The following is a 22,825-nucleotide window of genomic DNA, read 5'->3' on the forward strand; positions in this document are numbered from 1 at the left end:
GTTACCAGACTTTTCCTTGAGGCAAAAATGCCAGGTGTCTCAATTGTCGTTTAGGTGCATTGGCATCTCCTCTTTTAAAAACATTGTTTTAATTTTCTTCTTAGAAAAAAAGCAGAGGGGAGGGGACAGGTGGGGTTCTACATATGAACTTTTCTGTGCTTCCTGTGGGCCTGTGAGCAGCTTAAGCAAGAATTTTTTTTTCCATTTGAGAGAGTTCCAGGTTACTTAAATCAAGTACTTTAACACAGGCAGCAATACCAAAGTGGATTTGCTTGTTTATCTGTGGATTATAGAAGATATTCATTCAAGAGAGTTTTTTTGCATAAATACTTCCTTCAAAGAAGGCAGATTTGTTTTAGAAGTTGCACAGCAAAGAAAGGTGTAGACAAAAGCCTCTGGAGAATGTGCATTTAACTGTGGTGCTGGACAAGAGCAACTGCATGCATGCTCACACAAAATGCAATATAAGCCTTAAACGATTTTCTCCCCTTGGTGTCTGAGACAGGAGGAGAGGTCTGCAATTCTGCAACTACAAAGACTACTCTTGACCAGCAGTTCCTTTTATTCACGCCAAAATTAAGCTTTTAGTCCTGTTTTGCCTTGAAACCCCCCGAATTCTAGAATACGGTAGTCTGGAAATTTGGTGGTAGGGGAGTGGTGGCAGCATTCCATTTCCAGACCTGTGGGGAGCCCCACGGGGCAGATGACATGGCCCCACATGCTAGATAGTACTTGCGTGGGTTTAAGTCACAGCTAGATCTCACTTGGAAACTGACCCTGGCCACAGGATCTGGCCTATGGACCAGCCCCGTGCTACTTGTCCAGCCCATAGGTTGGATAAGTCAAGCACCACTGGTTTAAGCTTGCATGGGAGACAGCCAGCTTCATCAGAATCTGTGATGTTACCAAATATGAAAACTTATGCCTCTCTAAACTGGGTACTCTAAGGCAGGGATGCTAAACCCCTGGCCTGCAGGCCAGATCCAGCCCCTAGAGCCATGTCATGGGGCTCCCCACAGGTTTGAAAATACAGCGGCAGGAGGGTGGTTGCCACTGTCCTGCTGTCAAATTTCCAGACCCATACAGAGCCCCATAGGCAGGATAGTGTTGCCCTGTGTGCTAGGTTGGGTGGGCAGGGTGACAAGGGGTCTGATCCTGGAGCTTGGGACCAGGCAAAGGCAGCAAAGGTTAATCCAGCCTGCAGACTGGCCCCCGTGCCACTCTTCTAACCCAAGGGGCCCAAGGTTGAACACGACTGCTCTAAGGTGCTACTCTGCCTTGCCGTCTGTATGACTTCAGATGAATGTGGCTACTTTACTCACTGATGCCGGAAGTGGATGCTAGTCTTGCCACCTACCATCCCCTGTCTGCTGGGGGTGGGTGCTGAGGGCTGCATGGCAGGGTCTTTAGTCTGCATGGAACCAGCTGAGCTTAGTTTATCGGTGTTGAGGAATTACCGTTACTTTAAAAAAAACAAACCCAAATGTTGTGTGTGATTTTTTTTTTCTGAATTGTTGGCCCTTGAGAATACTGAATGGCTTGTGTATTATACAAAAAGATGCACACTGTGAAGTGGGATAAAAACTAACTGAAGGGACAAAGCTGGGAAGTAAAACAGAGCTGACCCTCTCATTGCAGTAGAAAGTCAAAGTATCAGTAAGAGTATCCAGTTTGTTCATTAAGGCTATAAGATAGTGTAAAAGGGGCCTGAGGGGAAGCAGTTGTATCACTTGTAATTGTTCTAGTTTGTTTGCATTTTCTACCTTGCATGTGGAGCAGTCATAGGCAACAGCCTGGCACAGGTGCTAGTGTGTAGCACACAAAGGTGTTTTGCTTGGCACGTGCACCTTGGAGCAGACGGCAAGGAAAGGGCCGGGGTCGTGCTGCCACAAGGATGGGGCCCCTTGCAGCTCCTCCTCTGTCTGCCCCTGGCACGCCAACATCTTGTAAGTCGAGGTTGCAGGTGCTTTTGGCACTCTGCCCAAAAACATTGCCAATCCCTGATTTGCAGGCTCTTATTTTAGTTGTAAGGTGGAGATGTTTTTATCAGTTCTCTGACTTCAGACTTTTTTTTTTTTTTTTTTTAGAGCAGCGGTATAGCCCAAGCCGATATATATTTACCTTTTAATCCCTATTTCATGCTTCAGCACATAAGACATGGACCTGGTGTTTAATTATCACCAGATATGAATGCTTGTACCACCTTCTATTTAATATCTCTGTGCCATTTGAGACAGGAAATTATTTGCAGTCTGGGCTAAAAAGACCAGGAGGGAGTTTGCAGCGACAGTTGGAGTTCAAACACAGTTCACACAATGTAACTTTATCTGCGGTTTATTCGTAGGTAGATAAGGTATCACTGTAAACATGCTCTTGCGCTATCCAAACCTTAGCACAGTTGAGGTCTGCCTGATGAGGGGACAGAAAAAAAGCCATACGTTTTGTGACTTTGTATATTGTTTAGTTTGGTAATTTCCCTTGCCTTCCTAGGCAAAGAACTGCTCTAGTTTGCAACTGGGAGTGGGTTAAGCAAAAACAGAGGAGGGCTTCTGGTGCTCAGAGGTATTATTGTATAGGTGGCTTTTTGCTTAAAACGTTAGCTTCAAGGTAGAGTTAGTAGAACATTCAGTGCAGGAAAACATTGCATTCCTAGCTCAGAAATTGATCCCTGAACACATTGTGGGGAGGCCGTTACTTTCCTTAGACAAAGTTCTTTTAAAATTCTTCATCTGATGATTTTACACCTGGATTGTACCCCTTTACTAATGCTATGTGTAATATACTATCCAAGTCTTACCATCATGTAATACTCTTCATTCAGCGTATTGCAGGAAGAGGCTATGGGAGTAGATAACTCCTGAGATTTTATATAGCTGGTAAAAATAGAGAAGAATTGGGGCTTGGGACATCGGTGAAAAATCTCCTGAAGTGCATATCCAAACAGGTATTTTGCCATCTAGATACCTCCCCCCTATGCTGCAGTTATCTTGCTTATTGTATGTAAAGAGTTATTGGTGTGCTTTGTAGATGCACAGGAAGGCAAGGCCCCAATACTGAGGGTCTTGTAAGTGTGAAATTTAAATAAATGTACAAATAACATAGCTGTTGGCTTAGAAAGAGGAGAGATGGTACTAAACAATGAGGCAGGGAATAGAGCAGATGGCATAGGATGTTTCATTTCTTGGCTATCTTAAATCTCATGTGAAAAGGAAAGGAGGTGCTCAAGTCCTTAAGAAAAATGATCTTTGGTATTAATGGAGTAGTACTTGGAAAACAATTGGTATTAGAACAATTTGAGCATTTCTCCAGAAACAGTCAAATGCAGGCATTTCGCTTTTTTAATTCCCCTCTCCACCCTCCACTCCCCTAAATCTTTCTGCTCCACCAAGTTCCAAATAAAAATCCATTCCATTAATTTAGGAACATAAGATCTGCTCAGTTAAATCACCCTAAGGCGTTCTTTGCTTAACTGAAGGCACCTTTGATGGTTATCCCATTGTATGTCCTTTGTGACCCCTCCAAACAGAATGGCTTCTCCAGTGAAGGACTGGAACTCCCGCTTCAAAAGTACAGCTGTGCTCCCTCCCTGGAAACTTGAGGACTGCTGTTGTCCCATGGTTTGGCATTGCATTCATCTGATAATCCTTCCATTACAAATTCATCCCTTACAAATAGTATTTGTGTGTGTGTTCAAATCTGTGTCAATATGAGCAATTCCTTCAATCTGCGTGAATTTGCACCTGAAAAACAGACTTTTTTTACTACCCTCATGTAGCTTTTTGGAACAGTCTGTGTTGCTGCTGTAACCGTTCATCACTTTAGATCCTAGATTAATTACTGAAACCACTATTATAATATCTTTTCCTTGTCAACTGAGCTGAACCTTTCTTCCTCCTGCCCCTTCCTCCTCCTCCACCTCCCCCACATGCTAACCACTTGAAACACTGGAAAGAGATGGGAAGACAGAAGGTTGTATATCACTCCACAGCATGTTGGAGCATATTGTCCCCACAGATCGCTTGTAGTAGTTACTTCTGCTTTCTGACTGAGAGAAATTTAGAAATTTTCCAATTTCTCTTCTGCTTACTACTTGGGCTTTGTCACCATGCAGCTGACTGACATTGCTAGACAGGGCTCTAGCACACACTGAAGCGACAGAGTTCTTTTTTTGTTTTCTGTGCCCTTCCTAATGTCCCCAGTTTTGTATGTTTAAAAAAAAGGGGGGTGGGGGGAGGAAAAAAGGCAGTACTTTCCAGCAAGAATCCTTTGAAAATGCCTGTTAGCTTACAGTTTAATCACTTTTCATTACTCATAGAGGTGGATTAACAGAGTTTTGCAGCAGCGGGGGTTTGGACTCAATGGCCCAGGAAGCCCCTGTGTTCCCTAATTACATATTTATTTCAGTGACCTGTGGAAAATTCTTGTCAGTTTTCACCATAAACAGCAAGTGACAAACAGAACTTATACCTGAAAGAGGAAGTTTTCATACCAGGTTTTTGTATTTTCATTTACAAATCGTGGAGCATTTAAATTAGTAAAGAGACGTGCCACATGGGGCAAACAAGTGTTTAGTTCACTAGCACACAAGAGACCAGAATAAACTATAGATGCTAGCAGTCAGTAATGCAGGGCATCACCTATCATAGCAGCAAAAAGAATCATTTTTAGAAATTAGTTGCCATGTTGGACATCACAGAATGATTTGCCACTCTTCAATTTTCTGCGGAGTGGCAAATCATTCTGTGATGTCCAACATGGCAACTAATTTCTAAAAATGATTCTTTTTGCTGCTATGATAGGTGATGCCCTGCATTATTGACTGCTAGTATCTATAGTTTATTCTGTCTCTTGTGTGCTAGTGAACTAAAAGACTGCATGGATTTTGGTGTAGTTGGAGGAATTCATGCTAGTGGCAAAATCGTAAGAAATGCATTTCAATTCTGAAGCATTAGGTGGCTTGCGAACACAAGGCATAAAATGGTCCCTCATGAAGGGGACCCAGGAGGTTAGAGTTGCACCATTACTGGTTTTTTATGTTGTAATATTTGGGTTGATGAACGTGTGTGTACAAAGCCTCGCCCTAAACAGCAAGTATGATACTTTTTACTTATGCTGTAATGAACACGTTTTGGTTTAGACTTCATCAAGTGCTTGTCCCTTTGTAGGTGCCACTCCTGATGGGCTTGTCCTGGTGCACTTGAGAGCAGTCTTTTGGCCAGCAGCATCTATAGGGAACACCCAGGGATCCTGGGTGTCCTTAGTAAAGGGCTATGAAGATAGAATGGACCGTGTGGTGTTGGATGCTGCTGTACTCGGTGTTTCTGCACCAGTTGCATCTGTGGTGCAGAAGTCCTCAATACAGTTAACTGCTCTGCCCCACACGGATGCATGACGCTGTCCAGATTGAGCCTAGGACAGATTATGATACAGAAAGACCTCCCATCCTGTGGAGCTGATGCCTCCCTACTTCCACTGGGCTTGAACACTCTTAATTGCTGGCCTTCTCTCTGCATTGAATGCTTGACCTCCATTCCAGCCCAGCACTTCAGTCTCCACAGCCTCTTAAGCAGTAGAAGGCTCCCTTGTCCTCTGATTTTCAACAGTGGGTATGGACACATGACACTTGTATGGGTGTAAACTGCCCTTCTACTAATGTAAATGTGGCCCAAAAACACGCTTTGTAGCCCTATATTCATTTAAATTATTCAGCTGTGGGGTAATGTTACCCCTTGGAAAGTCACCTCTTGAAAGCATAACTATATGCCAGTGCAGTACAAGTCCTGTGTCCACAGCTCTACTTAGTTTCATCCTGGGGTAGCTTTTTGTTCAGTGCAAACAGGGTATTAGGGCTCCCCTATGGTTTGCCCCATGTGGCAGGTCACTGTAGCAGGTGGCTCATACAGGTTGGGCTCTATAGTAATAGGAGCAGCTAATCAAATCCAGAGGTGACGGCTAATAATTCTTCTGGCTTTCCTAGCACACAATCTAGTGCGACAGGTTTATTCTTTATGCTCATCTCCCAGGAAAACGTGATTGAGAGAAACAGCTGAAGTTGGTGGTGTTTGCCAATTGTTACAGTGATGTTTTGACATTCTCATTAAGACACGGGCACCCCCATGTTTAAGGTAGAGTTAGAATTTGTTTTCCATAATGTTGACAGAAACAAAACTCTGTTTCCATACATTTCCTTTAGAGTTAAATCACCACCACCTCTTACTCTCCTGTGAAGAGCATTGCTGTCACAAATTTGACTGCTTGGTGCTGCACTCTCGCTTATTTTTGCAAACAGCATGAAATCTGCATAAGATGGGGCAGACTGCACTTGCATCTGCCTCTCTTCAGGTGTTTGTGTCTATAGAGAGGATTCGGTTTGAAGTGCTGCACAACACCTTTTTCTGAACTAGAAGAGCTCTTGTATCTAGTTGCAGTAGCCAGGCTAGCTCTGTACACCTTTTTTTTTCTGCTGACCTGGCTAGCTGCATTAGTATCGTGTGCTGAATTATCTCTCATTCACAATGCTGTCTCCATGCTTATGGGGCTCAGATTGGTTTCTTGCTGACAGCTGTATAGTATTGGATTACCAAAGATATGTCATATGCTGAGAGGTAGGAAAGCCTCTCTCTCCTTACCCATATCAGAGGAGCCATGTGGCTATTAGATGAGACTCCTAACTTAAATGGTCAGTCTTCAAATACTCTTGGAGACTGAACTTTCTCTAGAATACTCCAGCACCAACGTCTCCTCTTTAGACACGATGATCAGTATTCAGAATGATAAAATACAGACCATGTTATACAAGAAATCCCCAGACCAACATACATATCTGCACAGAACCGGCAATCGTCCTAAACACACCAAGAAAGCTGTGATATACAGCCAAGCCCTCAGATACCACCGAATTTGCACTGAAGAAAACACCCAGGATTACCACCTCACCAGTCTTAAAAAGGTTTTCACCCAACAAGGACACTCCTCCAGAGAGAGAGATCGCATGTTTGAAAGAACCACCCGGTTACCATAGGAAGAACTGCTGCAGTACAGAAGAAACCCCCCCCATAAATCGCACACCGCTGGTTATGACATATCACCCCTCCCTTGAACCTGTATGGAGAATCCTCAAACAATTGCAGCCCATACTAGAAAGAGACCCTATTCTTAAAAAGATCTTTCCAGAGCCACCCATCCTAGCCTTCAAACAAGCACCGAACCTCACTAACCTCATCACCAGAAGCAAACTTCCTTAAGCCCAGAACACACCGAAAGGATCCAGCCCATGCCATGGCAAGAAATGCAAAACCTGCCAACACATCTCCACCCCACCCCCAACAATTGCTACCCACCACAACAGAGCCATCAGCATTCCTGGATCTTACAGCTGCACCTCCAGAAATGTCATGTATCTCATCCAATGCACCAAATGCCCAGATGGAAAATATGTAGAAGAGACCAAACAACAACTGCACACCTGAATGAATGTACACCGGAAATCTATCAAAAACAGGAATACCCAATTACCTGTGGGGGCACATTTCTCACAAGAAAACCACTCTATCTCCAATCTCTCAGTCCTGATCCTCAAAGGGAGCTTACATAACACTTCCCAGAGACGGGCCTATGAACTCCACTTCATCAACCTCCTAGATACTAAAAATCATGGACTAAATATAGACATTGGATTTATGACACATTATAACCTGCCTGACATCTGACTCCCTAGGTATCGCTTCACTATTCATCCCCCTTCTCTCTCTCCCCCCTCCACCCCCCAGCCTGTCTCTCACCCACTGACTCCTGAGTCTGCGTTTTCACTGACTACCTGCTTGCATGCAGCCCAGCCCAGCCTCTGGCATCTTTACTTTTCATTCCACCCAGGAAGAGCACACACCAACTGCTGAAGCTTCCTCAGCCTGACGAAGGGTTTTTGAACCCAAAAGCTTGCTTAATAATTGTTTTCCAACTATTTCAGTTGGTCTAATAAAAGATATCAGATTCACCCAAAGAACCTTGGAGGCTGTATGCTTTCATAAAAGGAAGACAAGCTCCCCCTACTGGCACAAATTAGAAACATGCTGAGTGAATTGGACAGACGGAAGGGGAATTCATTCCTCATACATGCAGATAGGACCTTGGTGAAGAAATAAGAAACAACTTTGAGCTATGAGCTTTCTTTGGTTGGCGTAAGCCACATTTGCAAGGCACAGAGAAAAAGAGTTTAATGCTAGTACGTGTTCAGCTACTATCTTGTTAACAGTTGCCTTTTGGGCAATTAGTAAGGTCACTGCAGCTAGTAAGGGGACTGCATAATTGCTTATGGAACAGGTACAGTTTACAGTGCTGGTATATTTTGGTGCCAAGTACAGTGAATGAACCTGTTCGTCTGAGCTGCTGTTTAATTGCTAGATATGATCGTTATATTTCCTGTTTCTTGTCCCACTTCAGGCGATTGGCCTTTTTTTCTTTCCCTTCAACAAGTTCTCAATGGTCATCTCCACATACCAAAGTCTTCAATAGTTTCATCAGTCATACTTGTTTCGGGGTGCTGTAACAGTGGCAGCCAGCATGAAATGCAGATGTAGTCATCTTTACAGTTTTGTGGTTTAACTTGTATTTTACCAAAATTTAAGAAAATGTGAATAATGGCTGCCTCTTCTCCACAAAGCTTTAAAGGTATTAAACATAGAGGTTATTTAAGAAGTGTGCGTGTGTGTTTGTGCACTTCATATTTTATATCTGAAGTGGCCAACACATGGCAAGGGCAGCCTCTGTGTGTGGCACATGACAGATTGGAGAGGGGGCAGACAGGACAGTGGTAGATAGGACAGGGAGCAGAAAATAGAGCAGTGGATTGGGAGGAGGGCCGGAGTGGCACTCAGAGAGGACTAATTTATAGCATGCCTGCCAAAAAAGTTGGCCCCCAGTCTTCTGTATTGCCAGAGTTACTGTTAGATCTGATGTCTTGAGCTGCATTGCAAGGCACTGCCTAATCATACTTCTGCCTCCTGATCTGATGTTTGCAAGTCTGAGGTGTTCAGTTTCGTAAGATCCATTCCTTCACAATTAACGATGCTGTTTGTAGCCATTAATCTAATCTAATCAATACCTGATTAATTATTGATTAAAATACTATCTGATGCTTGGGTTCATTTGGCATTATATCCCTGCATCACGAGTATTGAAGAACTTAAAACTTGCCCCAAAGTGAGTAATTTCCAAACAGACGTATTATTCTGACTCTTGTTAGATTTAATGGATTCTCAGCCTGTGTTGTTCACTCACTTCTGGGTTTTTTTTCTTTTTAAACCTCTGTAGCTGATTTCACTGGATGGCTATAGCCATCCACCTTTGTGAGAGCCATGAAGGATAGAGCTGCCTCAGTACTTGGCTAAGAGACCTTTTAAGGAACAGTGCGTTTAAAAAGTGTTTGGGGTCTAGTCATTTGTTTGTTCTTCAAACTATAAATGCTAAAGAGGTACCCCACTGCCATGCTGAGATGGCTGCATCCATGTTACGTTGTTGTACACGAAAATTCAGGATCTGGTATTGTTAGTACAATTTGTAACATGCCAATCCTTTCCTCTACCACCCAACCTTCCAGTCTGAAATTGCACCCTTCGCTGGTTCTACTGGCCCAGCAGAAAAATAGGAAACTTCTTTGTGAATCTTCTCTTTCCCCATAAAACCTACTGCATGCTCATTTTTGGGTGTCTTCAGAATAAAATTGCTGCCCTATAAACATCCACAAAGTTGTGAGTCCTCTTTTTCATATGTTCAGGGTAAAGTGAAGTGGTAACTATACCACGTGTTGCCTCCATTATTAAGTCCTTGGTCAGCACTATTCCAGCCATGTCCTACTAACCAATTTTTTCCTTCTCTCTTTCTGCTTCAGAGTACTCAGCATCACCACAAAACAGTTCCCAGCGCACTGTCCCTGTGCTGCTGTTTGTGTGCATCTCTGAAGCAGCTTGCGCACTTTCCACGTTTTTTTTTCCCCTTGTGCAGAAGTTGTCCGGCTGGCAGGGGCAGCCCCACTATCATTAAAACCTCCTAGGATACAACGTAGCATTAGTCTGTTACTTTGAGTTTGTTAAATACTTTTTGCTTAGTCACTATTCAAGGCTTCCATCTCCTTGTTCAGCAAGGCTCAGCTGAATGCTTGGAGCTTACTCCTGCCATGTCAGGACCATTTGCTCAGGTCTGTCCCATGCACTTTCCAAAGGCTCTTGCTGCAGGAAGGAACTGTAGTTACTGAAGGGGAAAGAATGGTGACATTTCAATAAGAAGTGAACACCCAGATCCTATAGGCTCCTCAGATAATCCTAGCCTGAATGAAGTCGCTGCAGTACACGGGCAGATTATGAATGCTCTCTGATTTCTATTGTTGATGAGCTATGTCAAATTCTTTACAGCTCTTGCCAATAGCCTTATTCAGCCCAGAATTTGGCTGCATTGAGAACCTGTTGTGGCTCCTAGAATCACTTAACACTTATTAGTAAGTAGTATTTGTGCTGTAGATTTTAAAGTGATACTTTTCTGTTTCTGCTTGACTATGTAGGACTGCTGTTTTTCATACAGCAGCATGTGGGTCACAGTAGGGAAGTTATACAGTGAGAAGGTGGAGAGACAGCATCCCCCTAGGAACCAGGCTGGCTGGCAACCCTGCCCTAGGGGCTGCATGTTGCACCTGTAGGTTTCTCTGAAAGCAGTTGCAGTAGTGAGAAGGATTTGTCTGAAAAGCTGAGCTGGAAAGTTATCTGAACTCGTGATTGGTATGAGGCAGTCTGCACTATGAGGTCTGCTGTATTAGCACCACACTATGACACCCACCACAAACCTGTAAGCATGGGGGTAGGTATGAGAAATTCTGGTCAGAAGGAAATAAGAGGGAGGAAATTAAGGGAGGCTACAGCAAAATCCTTCGCAATCCAGAGCTGCAGAGAAAGAGACAAGGTAAGCCAGAGCAGGCTGCCTGGGCAGCCCAAATGTCACACTAGGCCTAAGATGGCTTCATATTGTGTCTGTCATTGTGACTTTGATCTTAAGCTTTCTCAGACAGTATTCAGCTTGTGTTGCAGCAACGCTTTTCAGCTGAATTTCTAACAGTGTCTTGCATCCAGTCTGCATTTGACTTTCTTGCAAGTCTGACCCTCTCTCCTCTCACCTTCTTCCTCCTCCCCACCAAAGCTAGAATCAGTCCATAGGTGAACAGCCATGAACTTCCTTTTGACAGTTTGGTTTGAAACATTTAACTCCCCCTGCCCACACTTCCATTTAATTAACGCTTGGAAAATGGACAAAAACAACTGTTGGAACAAGTCTACTCCCCTGGAAGGGCAGCAGAGAGCCTCTTCCTCCACTGACATACTTACCGGCTATTGAATATGGTTCCTATTTTTTAAAGTAAGAGCAGGATTGGGGCTAAAAAATAAAATGGAGGGGAACACAGGAGGTCATCTTACCTAACACCCTGCTCAAGAGGATCATCCTTGTCTAAACCAGCCCAGATGAGTGTTGGTCTAATCTGTACTTAAACTATGTAAAGTGGCTGTGAAATCACTGCATAGTTCTGTGTTGACTTCAGGGGTTTTCTTGTGCTGTTACTGAACAACGAGTGAGGGATCTGATTTAGGACTGCATTTTTGTAATCCTCAAAGATCGGTACAGTATATCCCTCCATTTTTTTTCCCCCTGTCTCCCTAACTGTCTCCTGCACTGGGGCAATGCACAGATTCTGCAGCAGATTGCATGCAAATCGCACAAGAATAAAGACGTCTTGCATTTACCTGACCCTCTGTTGAAGAAACTAGTTGGGCTTCAGTCTCTTGCCATTTAGTGTATTGTGCAATTAAAAGTCCTGGCTCTAGCCCTGTTTGGGAAGTGTCTTCTGCACATCTGATCTTGGATAAACTAGTTTTATTTGGCCTCTCAAATTTTGATCAGTATCTCATCAGTGAGCGAGTACAGCTTGTGCCTGTTTTATGGCCTGGATTTTAAAGATCATCTTTGGAGCAAGAACAAACCTGACTTCTCACTCCATTTTCTCTCATTTACCTGCTAGGGATCATGCTAAGGCAAGATTCTGATTCTCAGGTGATTGATGTCAGTAGCTTCTCAGAAGGCAGAAAGGCTTCCCTGCTTTGATTCTCGAAGAATCAACCAGGAGCAAGCTTGTAACCACTTAAGAAAGACTAGTTTTTTTCTCATAATTCCCACATCTTTAAATACCAATCCTTTCTATGCATCTGCCATATCTTCCCAATGAATAATGAAGTGTATAGGTAAAGCAAGATGTTTATTTTTGCTCACATTCTGATTAGTAATTACTATCTTCTGCCCTAATCAATCCATGGAAGTCTAATGAGCTGGTAACTGTTAAACTGATGTGATTTGTTGAAGGTATAGAAACATGGGAAGCTACAGGATCCTGTCCCAACAGTGTTAGAAACCCGCTTGAATTAGGGGGACATCCATGAGAACCCAGCATGTTTTTTATTTCATACATCCCTCATGTCCTTCACAGCCTGAAAACATAAACATGTTAAAATGGGAGAGGCACAGGACCAAAAGAAAATACAATACTATTTTTTTGGATAGAGTTCAAATGAAGCCGCACATAAAATCATTGCTATATTTCTGCTGGGGGCAGCAATACGAAAAATAAACCGTTTGTCGTTCTAGTATTCCATAAGGAATATGTAAATGGAGGCAGTGTCTTCTTTTTCTTGAAGCTTGCCCAAATAGAGATGAATGGCTAAGAGATTAAAGAGGGGAGGCTTCACGGCATTCTCTAAAATCCCACCAGTGCCACAGAAGAGAGAGCTGATCTGAATTGTGATAAAAACATTTATATTTTATATTTAATTCTTTAGAAAGAAAAAATTCCACATCTGTCACTTTCTTTTTTTTTTAAGACACACATTTCAAGTTACCAAGGATTAACAGTCTAGAATTTCTTCTGCTTCCTACTGAGTAAACCTGATTTCTAGATTAAACCACAGCTCTGTTCCAAAAGCTCATTAATTGAAGGATTAAATAGCCTCTGCTTGGAGAATGAAGCTGATGTCTTGGCAGTCTTGGTAATATTTCAACATCAGCTTGTTGGGCAAGTACCTAAAGTAGCATAAACCTCTTATTCTGACTAATTTCATTACTGAATAATTAGCAAGCCACTTTTATATTGCACTTATAAAAAGAGCAGTAAACAGTACTGCATTTTATTTGTTATGCCAAGGAAAAGCAGCTCTTAAATGCATCCAGATTTAGTGGATATTCTGCCTTGGCAGAAGACTTTTTAATCAGAAAGTGGCTCCATCTTTTAAAATGTTAAGAACCCCCCTCCCCTCCCCCCAGGCAAATATGTACCAGCCAAACTTTTGAAAGTGCCTTTTCATGCACCAACTTTGGGCTGTTTCCTGAGTTGGGCAGGAATGTGTAATCTGTCTTCTGCACTTTTAATTGTAACTTGCAATTAAACTCTTCAGCTAATTAAAGGAATTCTCTCACTAAAAGCTGTGAAAACTCTCAAGTCAAGAAGCAAGAACCTATTTGCAGATGCTACACTTGCTTTGAGAAGTTTCGTTTTTTAGTGAGGAAGAATTGTGTAAGGATTAGAATAGGCACTTTAAAAGTCAGACTCTTGGTTCAGTATTTTAAAATGCCACTCTTTTGTTTTACAACTATGGCAGACATGCATACTTTGTTTAAGAAGATGGAAAATTAATATCCTTTTGTTGGAAATCATTACTCAGAGTTGGGATGGTTTTTTGTTTTGGTTTGGGGTGTTTTTTTGGGGGGGAGGCAGGTTCGGCCCTAAGAAGACTTCATATATGTGGTTTTCACCTTTCTTAAGATGAATTTTTTTTTTTTTTGGCAAGCTTGAAAACTGAAGGCTGGTTGCTTAGAGCTGTTCCCAATGTCAAATAAATTTATATCAGTCCAAGGGCTTATTTGTTTTCTCACTGATCCTTTCCCATGCCTATTTCATGGGAGCCCTGTCATACAGCTCTGAAACCCTATTTTAATAGTGCATACTCTTTAAGGTCTTGTACCAGGCCCTTATTCTGACAGTGCTTCTTCCAAAAGCACAGCAATCCTGGCCTTTGGAAGGCTTCTCATGCAGTCAGTAGTTGGTAAAGTGATCTTTACCAGGAGCTGAATTTTTCCTTTTCAAAAATTTGTCAGAACCACCAAGTGGATGACTGGCAGGTTTGGAGAAGAACCATATGTAACGTGGCCACAAAGCCCCTGAACAAGAACACAACAACACAGAACCGTCTTGGCCGTAATGCCTTCTGCTGTCATCTGGCTGCATGTATTAGCCTGGCTTACAGGTTCTCAGGGATTTTCACCCTTTTTTAACAAGTTACTCCTTCTGGCTCAACGTGTCAGCTCATGTACCCCTTTATATCTTTTTCTTGTTTTTAAGGGGCGGGGGGGCAGATTGACCCCCTCCCTCCCCCCCAGTGAGGGAGGGAGCGGGGCTGGGGCAGGGGTACGCATTGCATAGCCAGGTCAGAGCATGGGATGGAGCAGCGAGTGGCTCGTCTGGGAGGCTGGGGGAGGGGGGCGGCTCTCGCTGCTCCACACACCCCAGGAGGGCATGGGGGGACATGTGCCCCCACTGCACGTGGAGTGGGCCGGAAACTGCTGTGGGCTGGGGCTACGCCAGGCTGTGCTTGGGGGGGGTTATGGGAGGGGCTGCAGCCACTCCAGAATTCACCGTATCCCCACCTCCAACTCCCTCTCCTAGCGCTGCTGCTGCCTGCCCCAAGCACAGCCTGACCCAAAACCCCTGGCAAGAACAGCCCAGTACTGCCCACACCCCAGCCTGCAGTTGCAGCCTGCCCTTGCCCCACATGCACATCTGGGGGCACCCCCCCCCCTGTGCCCTCCCAGGGTGCACATAGCAGTGGGAGCCAGCTCATCACCTCCCCACCCCACGCAGCTCAGTCCTGCGCCTCCACCCCAGCTAAGCAGCCACTGCCCCAGCTCTGCTTCCTCCTGCTGGATCCTGCTTCTCTCCATGCTGCTGGGGTGTGCTCCTGGCTGCCTGTGCACATGTACACAGCATTTATCAGCCACATCAGTTCTGCATACCCCTACAATCTTTTTAAGTACCCCTAGGGGTATGTGTACCCCCGGTTGACCACCACTGGGTTATGTCAATGAGAAGTGGCACTAGGGATATGGTAACAAGCATCTTTCATTATTCCATAGCAAAATCTGCTGGTTGATCAATGATTAAGCCAAGTTTTGAAGAGAATCTTGTTTCCCCCTTATTGCCCAGTGATTGTTTTGCCAATTCTTCAAGTAAAGCGTACATATACTATATGATGTTGGAGGGAGACAAAAGCTTTGAGTGGTAGCAGTTAGGATGAGTACAAGACCTGTGAAATAACCTCATGGTGCGTGTGCATCCCCCCCCCCCCCCCCCCCACTTACTTATTGTTGGAAAATAAATTAACAGCCCATAAATTAACTTCCTCCTTAGCAGTATGTATACTTAATAGTGAAGATATTTTGTGGGAATACCCTCTTGTAATTGAGCCTCTTAATTGGGTGCCTCTTAACATAGGTCAGAATTGCTTAGCTTTCAGCTAATAGTACCCCAACAGATGCAAAATGCCCAATCCAGGTCTCACTTCAGGGAAGACCACCTCCTTCCTGTTTTATCAGGAGTGCTCAGGATCTGTATTCCTTACTTCCTCGCAATCAAGTATGCTGGGCTTCTGGATGAGGAAGGCTGGACAGAAGAAACAATCCCAGCGCATGTCAGTGTAATTCTTAACTTTAATGAAAAACATGTAATTAGCAGAAGTGCTGCACAACTCTGTCCATCCACAGAATAAATAACTAAGACCAAGCTGACCACAGAATCCATTTTCAGCCAGTCTTGTGCTTCCATTCACTTCCTTGGCCACTCCAAAATTTAGTTTTGATCTTTGTTTTAAAATAACTTTGCTGCTGGCAGAAGAGGTTCATAGCTGTTTTATTTGCCTTGCCTGTGGCCACATAAATCCACAAGCTTTCTGTGCTGTCCTTTGCTTCACAGTTGCTAAATTTACTTGTTTCTCATGTCTATATGAGAGAATCTCCAAAATAAGAAAATTCCCCTTACGCCACTTAATAGAAACTTGGAGAGGTTATGATTTGTTGTAAGATGAGCATTCCTGGCTTCTAGTCCTGTATTCTCAATTATTCGACAGTGCCTTTAGGCTTCAACAGAAAGGGGGTCTGCTGTTCTCCTTTATCTGTTCTTTTTCATAACTGCCTTGATCACGTTCAGGTCAAGTGGAAATATTTTTTTCCTTGCTTTATTGAGCAAGGAACTAACTGCAAATGTCTTCCTGCCTGATTCAGTGACTTGAAATATTTTTAGTGGGCTCAGTAACTGTTACAAAGCATTCATGTGACAAGCACAGATCACTTGTTTTCTGTTGCTTTTGCTTTCTAGAACATCCACCCAGGGCTCTTGCCAACATACCCAGGGTCCTCCTGCTTCATATTACAGTGATTACTGTGAATTCAGCCTAACACGGCTAGAGCCAGGCTCCGCTACCGTTATTCTGAAGTACAGCATGTTCGAGCTAGGGATTGACGCTGGGTTTAGACTGAGAATTCCTTCTTTTACTTGTGAACCAGCATGGAAACTTCCTTGCCTCCTCCTGAAACAGTATGTTGTGTTTTGTTTTGTTCCTTCCACCTTCTCCGTATCTAGTTGTTGAGTATGGCTGATTTTGCTAGACAGACTCGTGATGGGCAATGAATGCTTAAAAAGCGCAGCATTTCTGTCAGGCTCTGTTCCCAGCATTGACAATTGTCTTATTAAAATTCTGTTTGCTAGTTGCTTTTTTTTTTTTTTTTTAAGCTAGGATCAGAGAAACCAAATTTAAATTTTATCTTATGTTCTTTGCCTTGTGTAACTGTGTCACTTTTTTGGCCCCCTCTTTGGACCTGTGATATTGTAACACTCCAAGTCTAAATCTCTTGAATCTGCCCAACTTGAAAGAGTATTTAAAAACTAAACGACCAGCTGGTGACAGGTTACTTGTTTAAGAGCGCTTGTTCAGTTCTTTGTATGTAGTTAGGTGGCTTGGTCGTGATGTCGGAGGTTCCTTGTACGCACAGGAAAGCTGTGTTTTTTGTTTGGTTGAGTGATTGGAAATGATTTCTACTACAAAAGCCCCTTGTCCTTTGAGCAGCCCATTAGAGCTGCTGCAGTTATAGCAAGCAACTTTGACTTCAAAGCCCCCAGGAAGGACTTCCCTACAGCAGCCCGCAATGCTGTGATGCGGAATTGGTGCCTTTAAACAGGACAGAGTGCTTCAGAACCTGAAAAGACACAAAACACCGCTGTAACCTCTAGAAAGCCCAGAGGAAGTAATAGGACTGACAGCCTTTAGGACTGTTTACAGCATGAAGCAAGTACATGGTTTTTGCAATAAGTCCTTGCTCTTCAAAAGCAAAATATGCCCCTGACTTCTACCTACTTGTGTTACCTGTTTTACAAGCACTTTTTATGGGCAAACTTGAAACTGGGTGTTTGAACCAAAAAATAGCAGATGTTGCTGCTTTTATGTTTGTCTTCCAAAAACTAGATATAGATAAAGTAGTTTCTGAAGTAGCTAAACTTTTTTTCACCCTCCATAGCATTAGTAATACTTCATATGTACTGGTTCATATGGGATCGAAACAAGAATTTTCCCCACCCAAAAAAACAAGTATAGAAGTATAGACTTAATTTCCTTTTCTGTTTTGTGGTGATTCTGTTCAAAGTAGGCTTTGTTTGAAATGGTTTTGTTTTTCTATGCCTTGCAATGCCCTTTTTTGAGTCAGCAATCCTGACACATCTCCATTTGTTCAGAGGTTATGAAAGGTCAGCCTGTTGGCTGCGTGCAGCTTAAAATCCAACTACAACTTGTATCAGGAGATACTGGAGGGAGTGGAAGGGGAGCGGTTGAAAATAAATGGAGATCCATAGGAGGAAAATAGGAGAATGACATGCTGTATTTGGGCTCTGTGCTCTTGTTCCTAGAAGACAGAGCCACATTGTTGGGATAAAAAAAGTAAAAATACCCAAAGTATTCAAAGTATTTGCACTTTTTTTCTTTGCCATTATTTTTCTTTATGTTACTCTGATTAATGACTAGAATAGCATTGAAAGGCATCACAGATCCTAAGGTGACCCGGAAAGGAAAGAAAGCTTGGTTCTGTATTTCTCATTTTTTATGACTGAGAGAACCCTGAAGACTTAAAGATACTGTGTTTTCTGTTTCCATGTTAGAAATTTGGATTGTGTGTAGGCTGGAAGGCTTTGATTGGGGTTCTGGTGCAAGAGATGAGTGAAGGCTGAGCTACTAAGATAGGGAAGGAATTTTTAGTCCACCTGTTTCTGGTGATACCCATGAAAGGGTAATACTTGGGCTAACAAGTTATTGGTTACCCCTGCAAGCTGAGCATTGAGATTAAATGGCTTCTAGGCTTTCCCGGCTTGTGTTGGATGGCTATTAGAAGACCAGAATTTGTAGCTTGTAAAGTTTGGGCAGGAAGGAGTGGAAAGGGCATTCCTATGATGGAAGGGACATATCATTTGAAGCAAAACATACAGGGTCGCTTTTTCCTAAACTTGTCATAGGTCACCTTTTAACAAAAGAGTGTAATTTTATTGAAGATAACTGAGTTGGAATCTGTTGTGTCACCTTTTCGTATTGTAGATTTTTGTTTTCCCTTCAGACTAGGTTGCTAAGAAGCGTCAGCTCATGACAAAGCCATATTGTTCATCACTCCCTGCCATTTATAGAACAGGAAATCATAACTCTCTTGTGTTTGTAACACAAGTTATTTATTTGCACACAATCATTCTCATTTTGAAGCCGTAGTATTGGCTGTAATCATATGGATCTGGTCAATAATTCCTCACACATGTACAGTAATGTGAACTGCAGTTCAGTTTTGCAGACACAATGTTATATCCTGTGTAACTTGCTGTATGAAGCAGTTTACATTGCCTGGTGTGTTTATGGAGAAATGCCTAGAAACTTGGAAGAGAACTGAAATAGGAAGAGAAGAAAAAGGTCCAGAGAGATGGAAAATGCATTACAAAAGCACCTTTCCTTTATGGTTTGGAAAGCAATTGAAAGACAGCCAAAGCTGGAGAACCAGTCCAGGGAAAGTTACTCCAAACTTCCTCTTACAAGTTCCCTACCATTGTCACGGGATAAAGTGTTTAAGTCACAAGGAGGCAGACATAAGACACAAACAAGGCAGCTTTAGAGGGAAAAGACTGTTCAGGATCAAGGATAATTCCCGTGCTTTCTGATCTTGGCAATAACTGCCATTCTGTTCCTCCAGACTAATAGATCTTTCTTTTAGAAGAAAGACTTTTCTCTGGAAGTATTTAGTAGCTTGTGCTTGGTGCAGCCCAGAGCTGACAGGCAGATGACCCTGGCTCAAACTAATTTAGCGATCTCCCAGAAAAGAAGGGCGTTGATTAAAGGAACACAGCCAAGAATATAACCTTCCTGTGTTTTCATAATGGAGAGGTCAAGTTGTAGAGCCCATTTTAAAATGAGAGGGAAACAGTTTAAAAAAGGTGAGAGAACCAGTGAGAGAAGGGTTGGGTCATTGCTAATCCATAATATTAAAAGTTGTCTTGCAAAAGTCGACACTACAAAAGCCAGTGTCTCCTGCTTCATCATATCTTAATTCCCCATGTTGTTTTAGAGGGAACTGCTGGAAGAGGAGTTAAGAGAACTTTTAAAAAGAAGCCAACACAAATTTTAAGTACTGTCTCCCATCTTATTTGTGAACATATCTTGAGTTCATTAAAAGGTTTCAAAAGAGTTTGTTCAGGATTCGTGGTTGATGTGCTGAATTTATACCACGGTGGGGATGAATCCACCAGTGATGCCTTGCAAATTATTCTTGCTCTTAAAACATGCATCTACTTCCCTCCTCCTACCTATACCCAAATCTGTACTGATGTCTTGTATGGGCATTCTGGCTATTTAAGTTTTTGACAGGATGTGGAGATGTTGACTTACAAGCTGCTTGCCCTGCTCTAAAACAGAAAGTCTTTTTTGGAAAGCATGTGATGATTTCTAAAGTAAATCCAAATAGCATTTGTCAGTGTTTGGCAGTTACAGCTTTAAAGAAAGTCAAACCACTGACCTGGTGAACATCAGTGGCTGGAGCCCATTAAAGTACTAAACCAGCTTTTCATACCTATAGGGCAACGTTGATTTCCTCCTCCTGCCCCCCGCCCCTTCCTCTTTTCCTATTTATTTAGTTAAGAAGCCAGGTCAATTATCAGTTTTCAAAGTTGCAAAACTGATTGGGAGTCAGGAAGGACAACTTTATTTTTTTTTCTTTCAGCCTTTGAACAAGATCTACGTGTGAAAGGTAAAGTCTGCTAGCTTTGATATCTTGACAAACGTAGCAATTCAGTACAAGAGCAACTAATGAAGGGCAAGGTAACTAATAAATTCTGCAGAGAAAATCAAACTGAACTGATGCACAGCTTTCTTGGTTTTTTAAATATCTGGTTATCTAAGATTTTTAAATATCGCTTTAGAGCATAAGTCGTATCAATCAGAATTGTGGGTAGATCACTGGTAGATGCTTAAAAAATGTCTACGCTAGGAATGAAACACTTGCCTGTTTGGAAATATTCCATTCCAATGGGTTTTTTTTTTTTTTTTAGGTTGCGCTATCACTCCTAGCGTTATACAACGTGGGCATTTTGCTTTATGTATGGTTTCTGCTGCTGCACACTGATCTTGTATAGTAGAATACAGCATGAGGAAGGATGGAAAGAATTTATGCAGTCAGGCTCTAACAGTGTAGCGGACTCCTTAGAGATGTAGAAGTCATGTCTAAGTTAAAAAGGACTAAAATAGTCAAGTTAAAGATTATAGGCTAGTGTTCAAATTTGTGCAATGAAGTGTGGTCATTTACAATTCTGCTTGATATCACATCACAAGATACAGTTAGCACCCAATTTCCAAATGGGGCATTCTAGCGGGGACAGTGTTTGTTTTGTTAAGTAGCACATACCCGTGCAGGCACACATGCATGTGGCGTAGGAAGAAATAAATACTTGTATTATAAGAACATTGAAGGGCAACAAATCAATCGTCTGCTGAATATGAATTTATAACATAGTTATCCTGTGGCAAAGAGACCAGTACATATATAAATCAGAGAACTTAGTAAGGTTAAAACCTAGTTAGAGGCTAATGGATAACAAGACTACCACAGCTACATTAAATGGGATCCAAAATTAATATAGGCTCCCATGCTTCATGGCGACAGCCAAATTCCAACTGTTTGGGGAGGTATTAGTTCATTTTAATGGTCTGCCATGGATTTCTTGCACCGGCCTCTGCAGTATTGGGTTCTGGCTGCTGTGACCCAGTATAGCAATTTCTATTCTCTTATTTTGTTCCTATGAAGAATTAGTCTTGCTCTTTGTTGCTGTAGGGCCTTTCCTTTCTACTACTCTACCCCAAAATCTCCCTGGGCACATCTACACAAGGCTCCTTACTTTGCGGTAGACTGTGTAGTAAAACATCACTGTGTAACTGTGGACAGCAGCTACTAGGCAGTAATTAGTCTACTGCATGGCTTTCTACTATGTAGTAGATTTACCACTCAGTAGCTACTAGGCAGTAGCACATGGGTAGACAGCTGATTAGTAGCAAATTGCTCCCAGTCAGTCCAGTCAGCAGGGGCAGGAGAACTGTCCCCTCCTCTGGGTAGCTGCCTGCTTCCCAGCCCCCGCTGCAGTTGGCCAGTTGAAGCTGGGGCTGGGACATTGTCCCTCATTGCTGGGCCCCTGCTTTCATCTCTGAGTGTGGGCTGGGGCATCCTCCTCTGCCCCAGCAGCAGGCAGCTGCCCAGGACAGGGGTGCAAAGCAGCTACTATGGAAGCAGGACAGCCCCCTGCCAGCAGGGGGCTGGCACCCAAGGGAACCTAAAGCTCCCCCTGGCTGCCATATCAGAGCAGGGCAGGAGTATTCCTGCCTTGAACTGCTCCCATTGGGAGCAAATTTGCTTCCAACAGGTGCACATGTAGATGTACTCCCAGGGAAAATATAATGTACAGGAAGCTTTCAGTGCATTAATGGCACATGTAGACCCCTGTGTGTTATCTTTCTCCTTTTCATCTGTTTGTCCTGTCAGTGCTTCCTTCTCAGGGCTCTATACCCCACTGCTATGACCACTATCCCATAATTTTCTTTGTTTTGTGGGAAAGGACATTCATGGTGTCAATGCTTTTAGCCTTAGAGGCCAGGGACAGAGCTGTAATTGGGGATGTTACCCCGTACAGTGTTCATGGGAGCTGTAACCATTATTTTCACATATACAACATTAACGCTGGCTTGAACCTGATGAGTTTAATCAGATGCCAGAAGTTAATGCAGGGTGCGGGGAGCACCGGAGAAACGCAGGCCAGTGGGGGCTGTGCTCCTCGCAGCACTGGCTGGATCCAGGAGCCGGGCACCGGCAGGAGGGAAGGAGCCCGGAAGGTTCTCTGGCAGTTGGGGGGTTCGTTTGTGGCGCGGGCGCAGGAATGCCTGGTCCGGGAGAGCGAATACCGACAGTGGGCGCATGGCTTGTGGTCCGGAGAAGTACAAGGCGAGTTGGTTCTAGCTCCCAATGTTTAGCCCAGAAAGTTATCGGCAGTGGGTAGTTGTGTAGATGAACATGCTGATTTGGCCCCTCTACCTAAGCAGAGGATCGCTGTTGCTACTGCTGGCAGTAAAACGAGAATAAAATAAAGTTTCGTGTGGGCATATAGCATTGCGCTGTCTTGGATAGTCTCGAC

The 22,825-nt window shown here is 43.2% G+C and overlaps 1 protein-coding gene across 5 annotated transcripts in view; it reads left to right on the plus strand.

Annotated features, from left to right (window-relative positions):
* Positions 1-22,825, plus strand: part of TMCC1 (transmembrane and coiled-coil domain family 1) — a 165,859-nt gene that overhangs the window by 107,591 nt on the left and 35,443 nt on the right. Inside the window, exon 1 of one of the 5 annotated variants that reach the window (XM_019536550.1) lies at positions 15,923-16,669. The exons of the other annotated variants lie outside the window; for them this stretch is intronic. Coding sequence (XP_019392095.1) covers positions 16,640-16,669 — 30 coding nt within the window. The 5' untranslated portion in view covers positions 15,923-16,639. Of the gene's footprint in view, positions 1-15,922; positions 16,670-22,825 lie in introns of those variants that run through there. 5 annotated transcript variants of the gene reach the window in all.

The sequence above is a fragment of the Crocodylus porosus genome, unplaced genomic scaffold (assembly GCF_001723895.1).
Source record: "Crocodylus porosus isolate Cpor-Errol unplaced genomic scaffold, CroPor_comp1, whole genome shotgun sequence".
Classification (NCBI taxonomy): Eukaryota; Metazoa; Chordata; order Crocodylia; family Crocodylidae; genus Crocodylus; species Crocodylus porosus.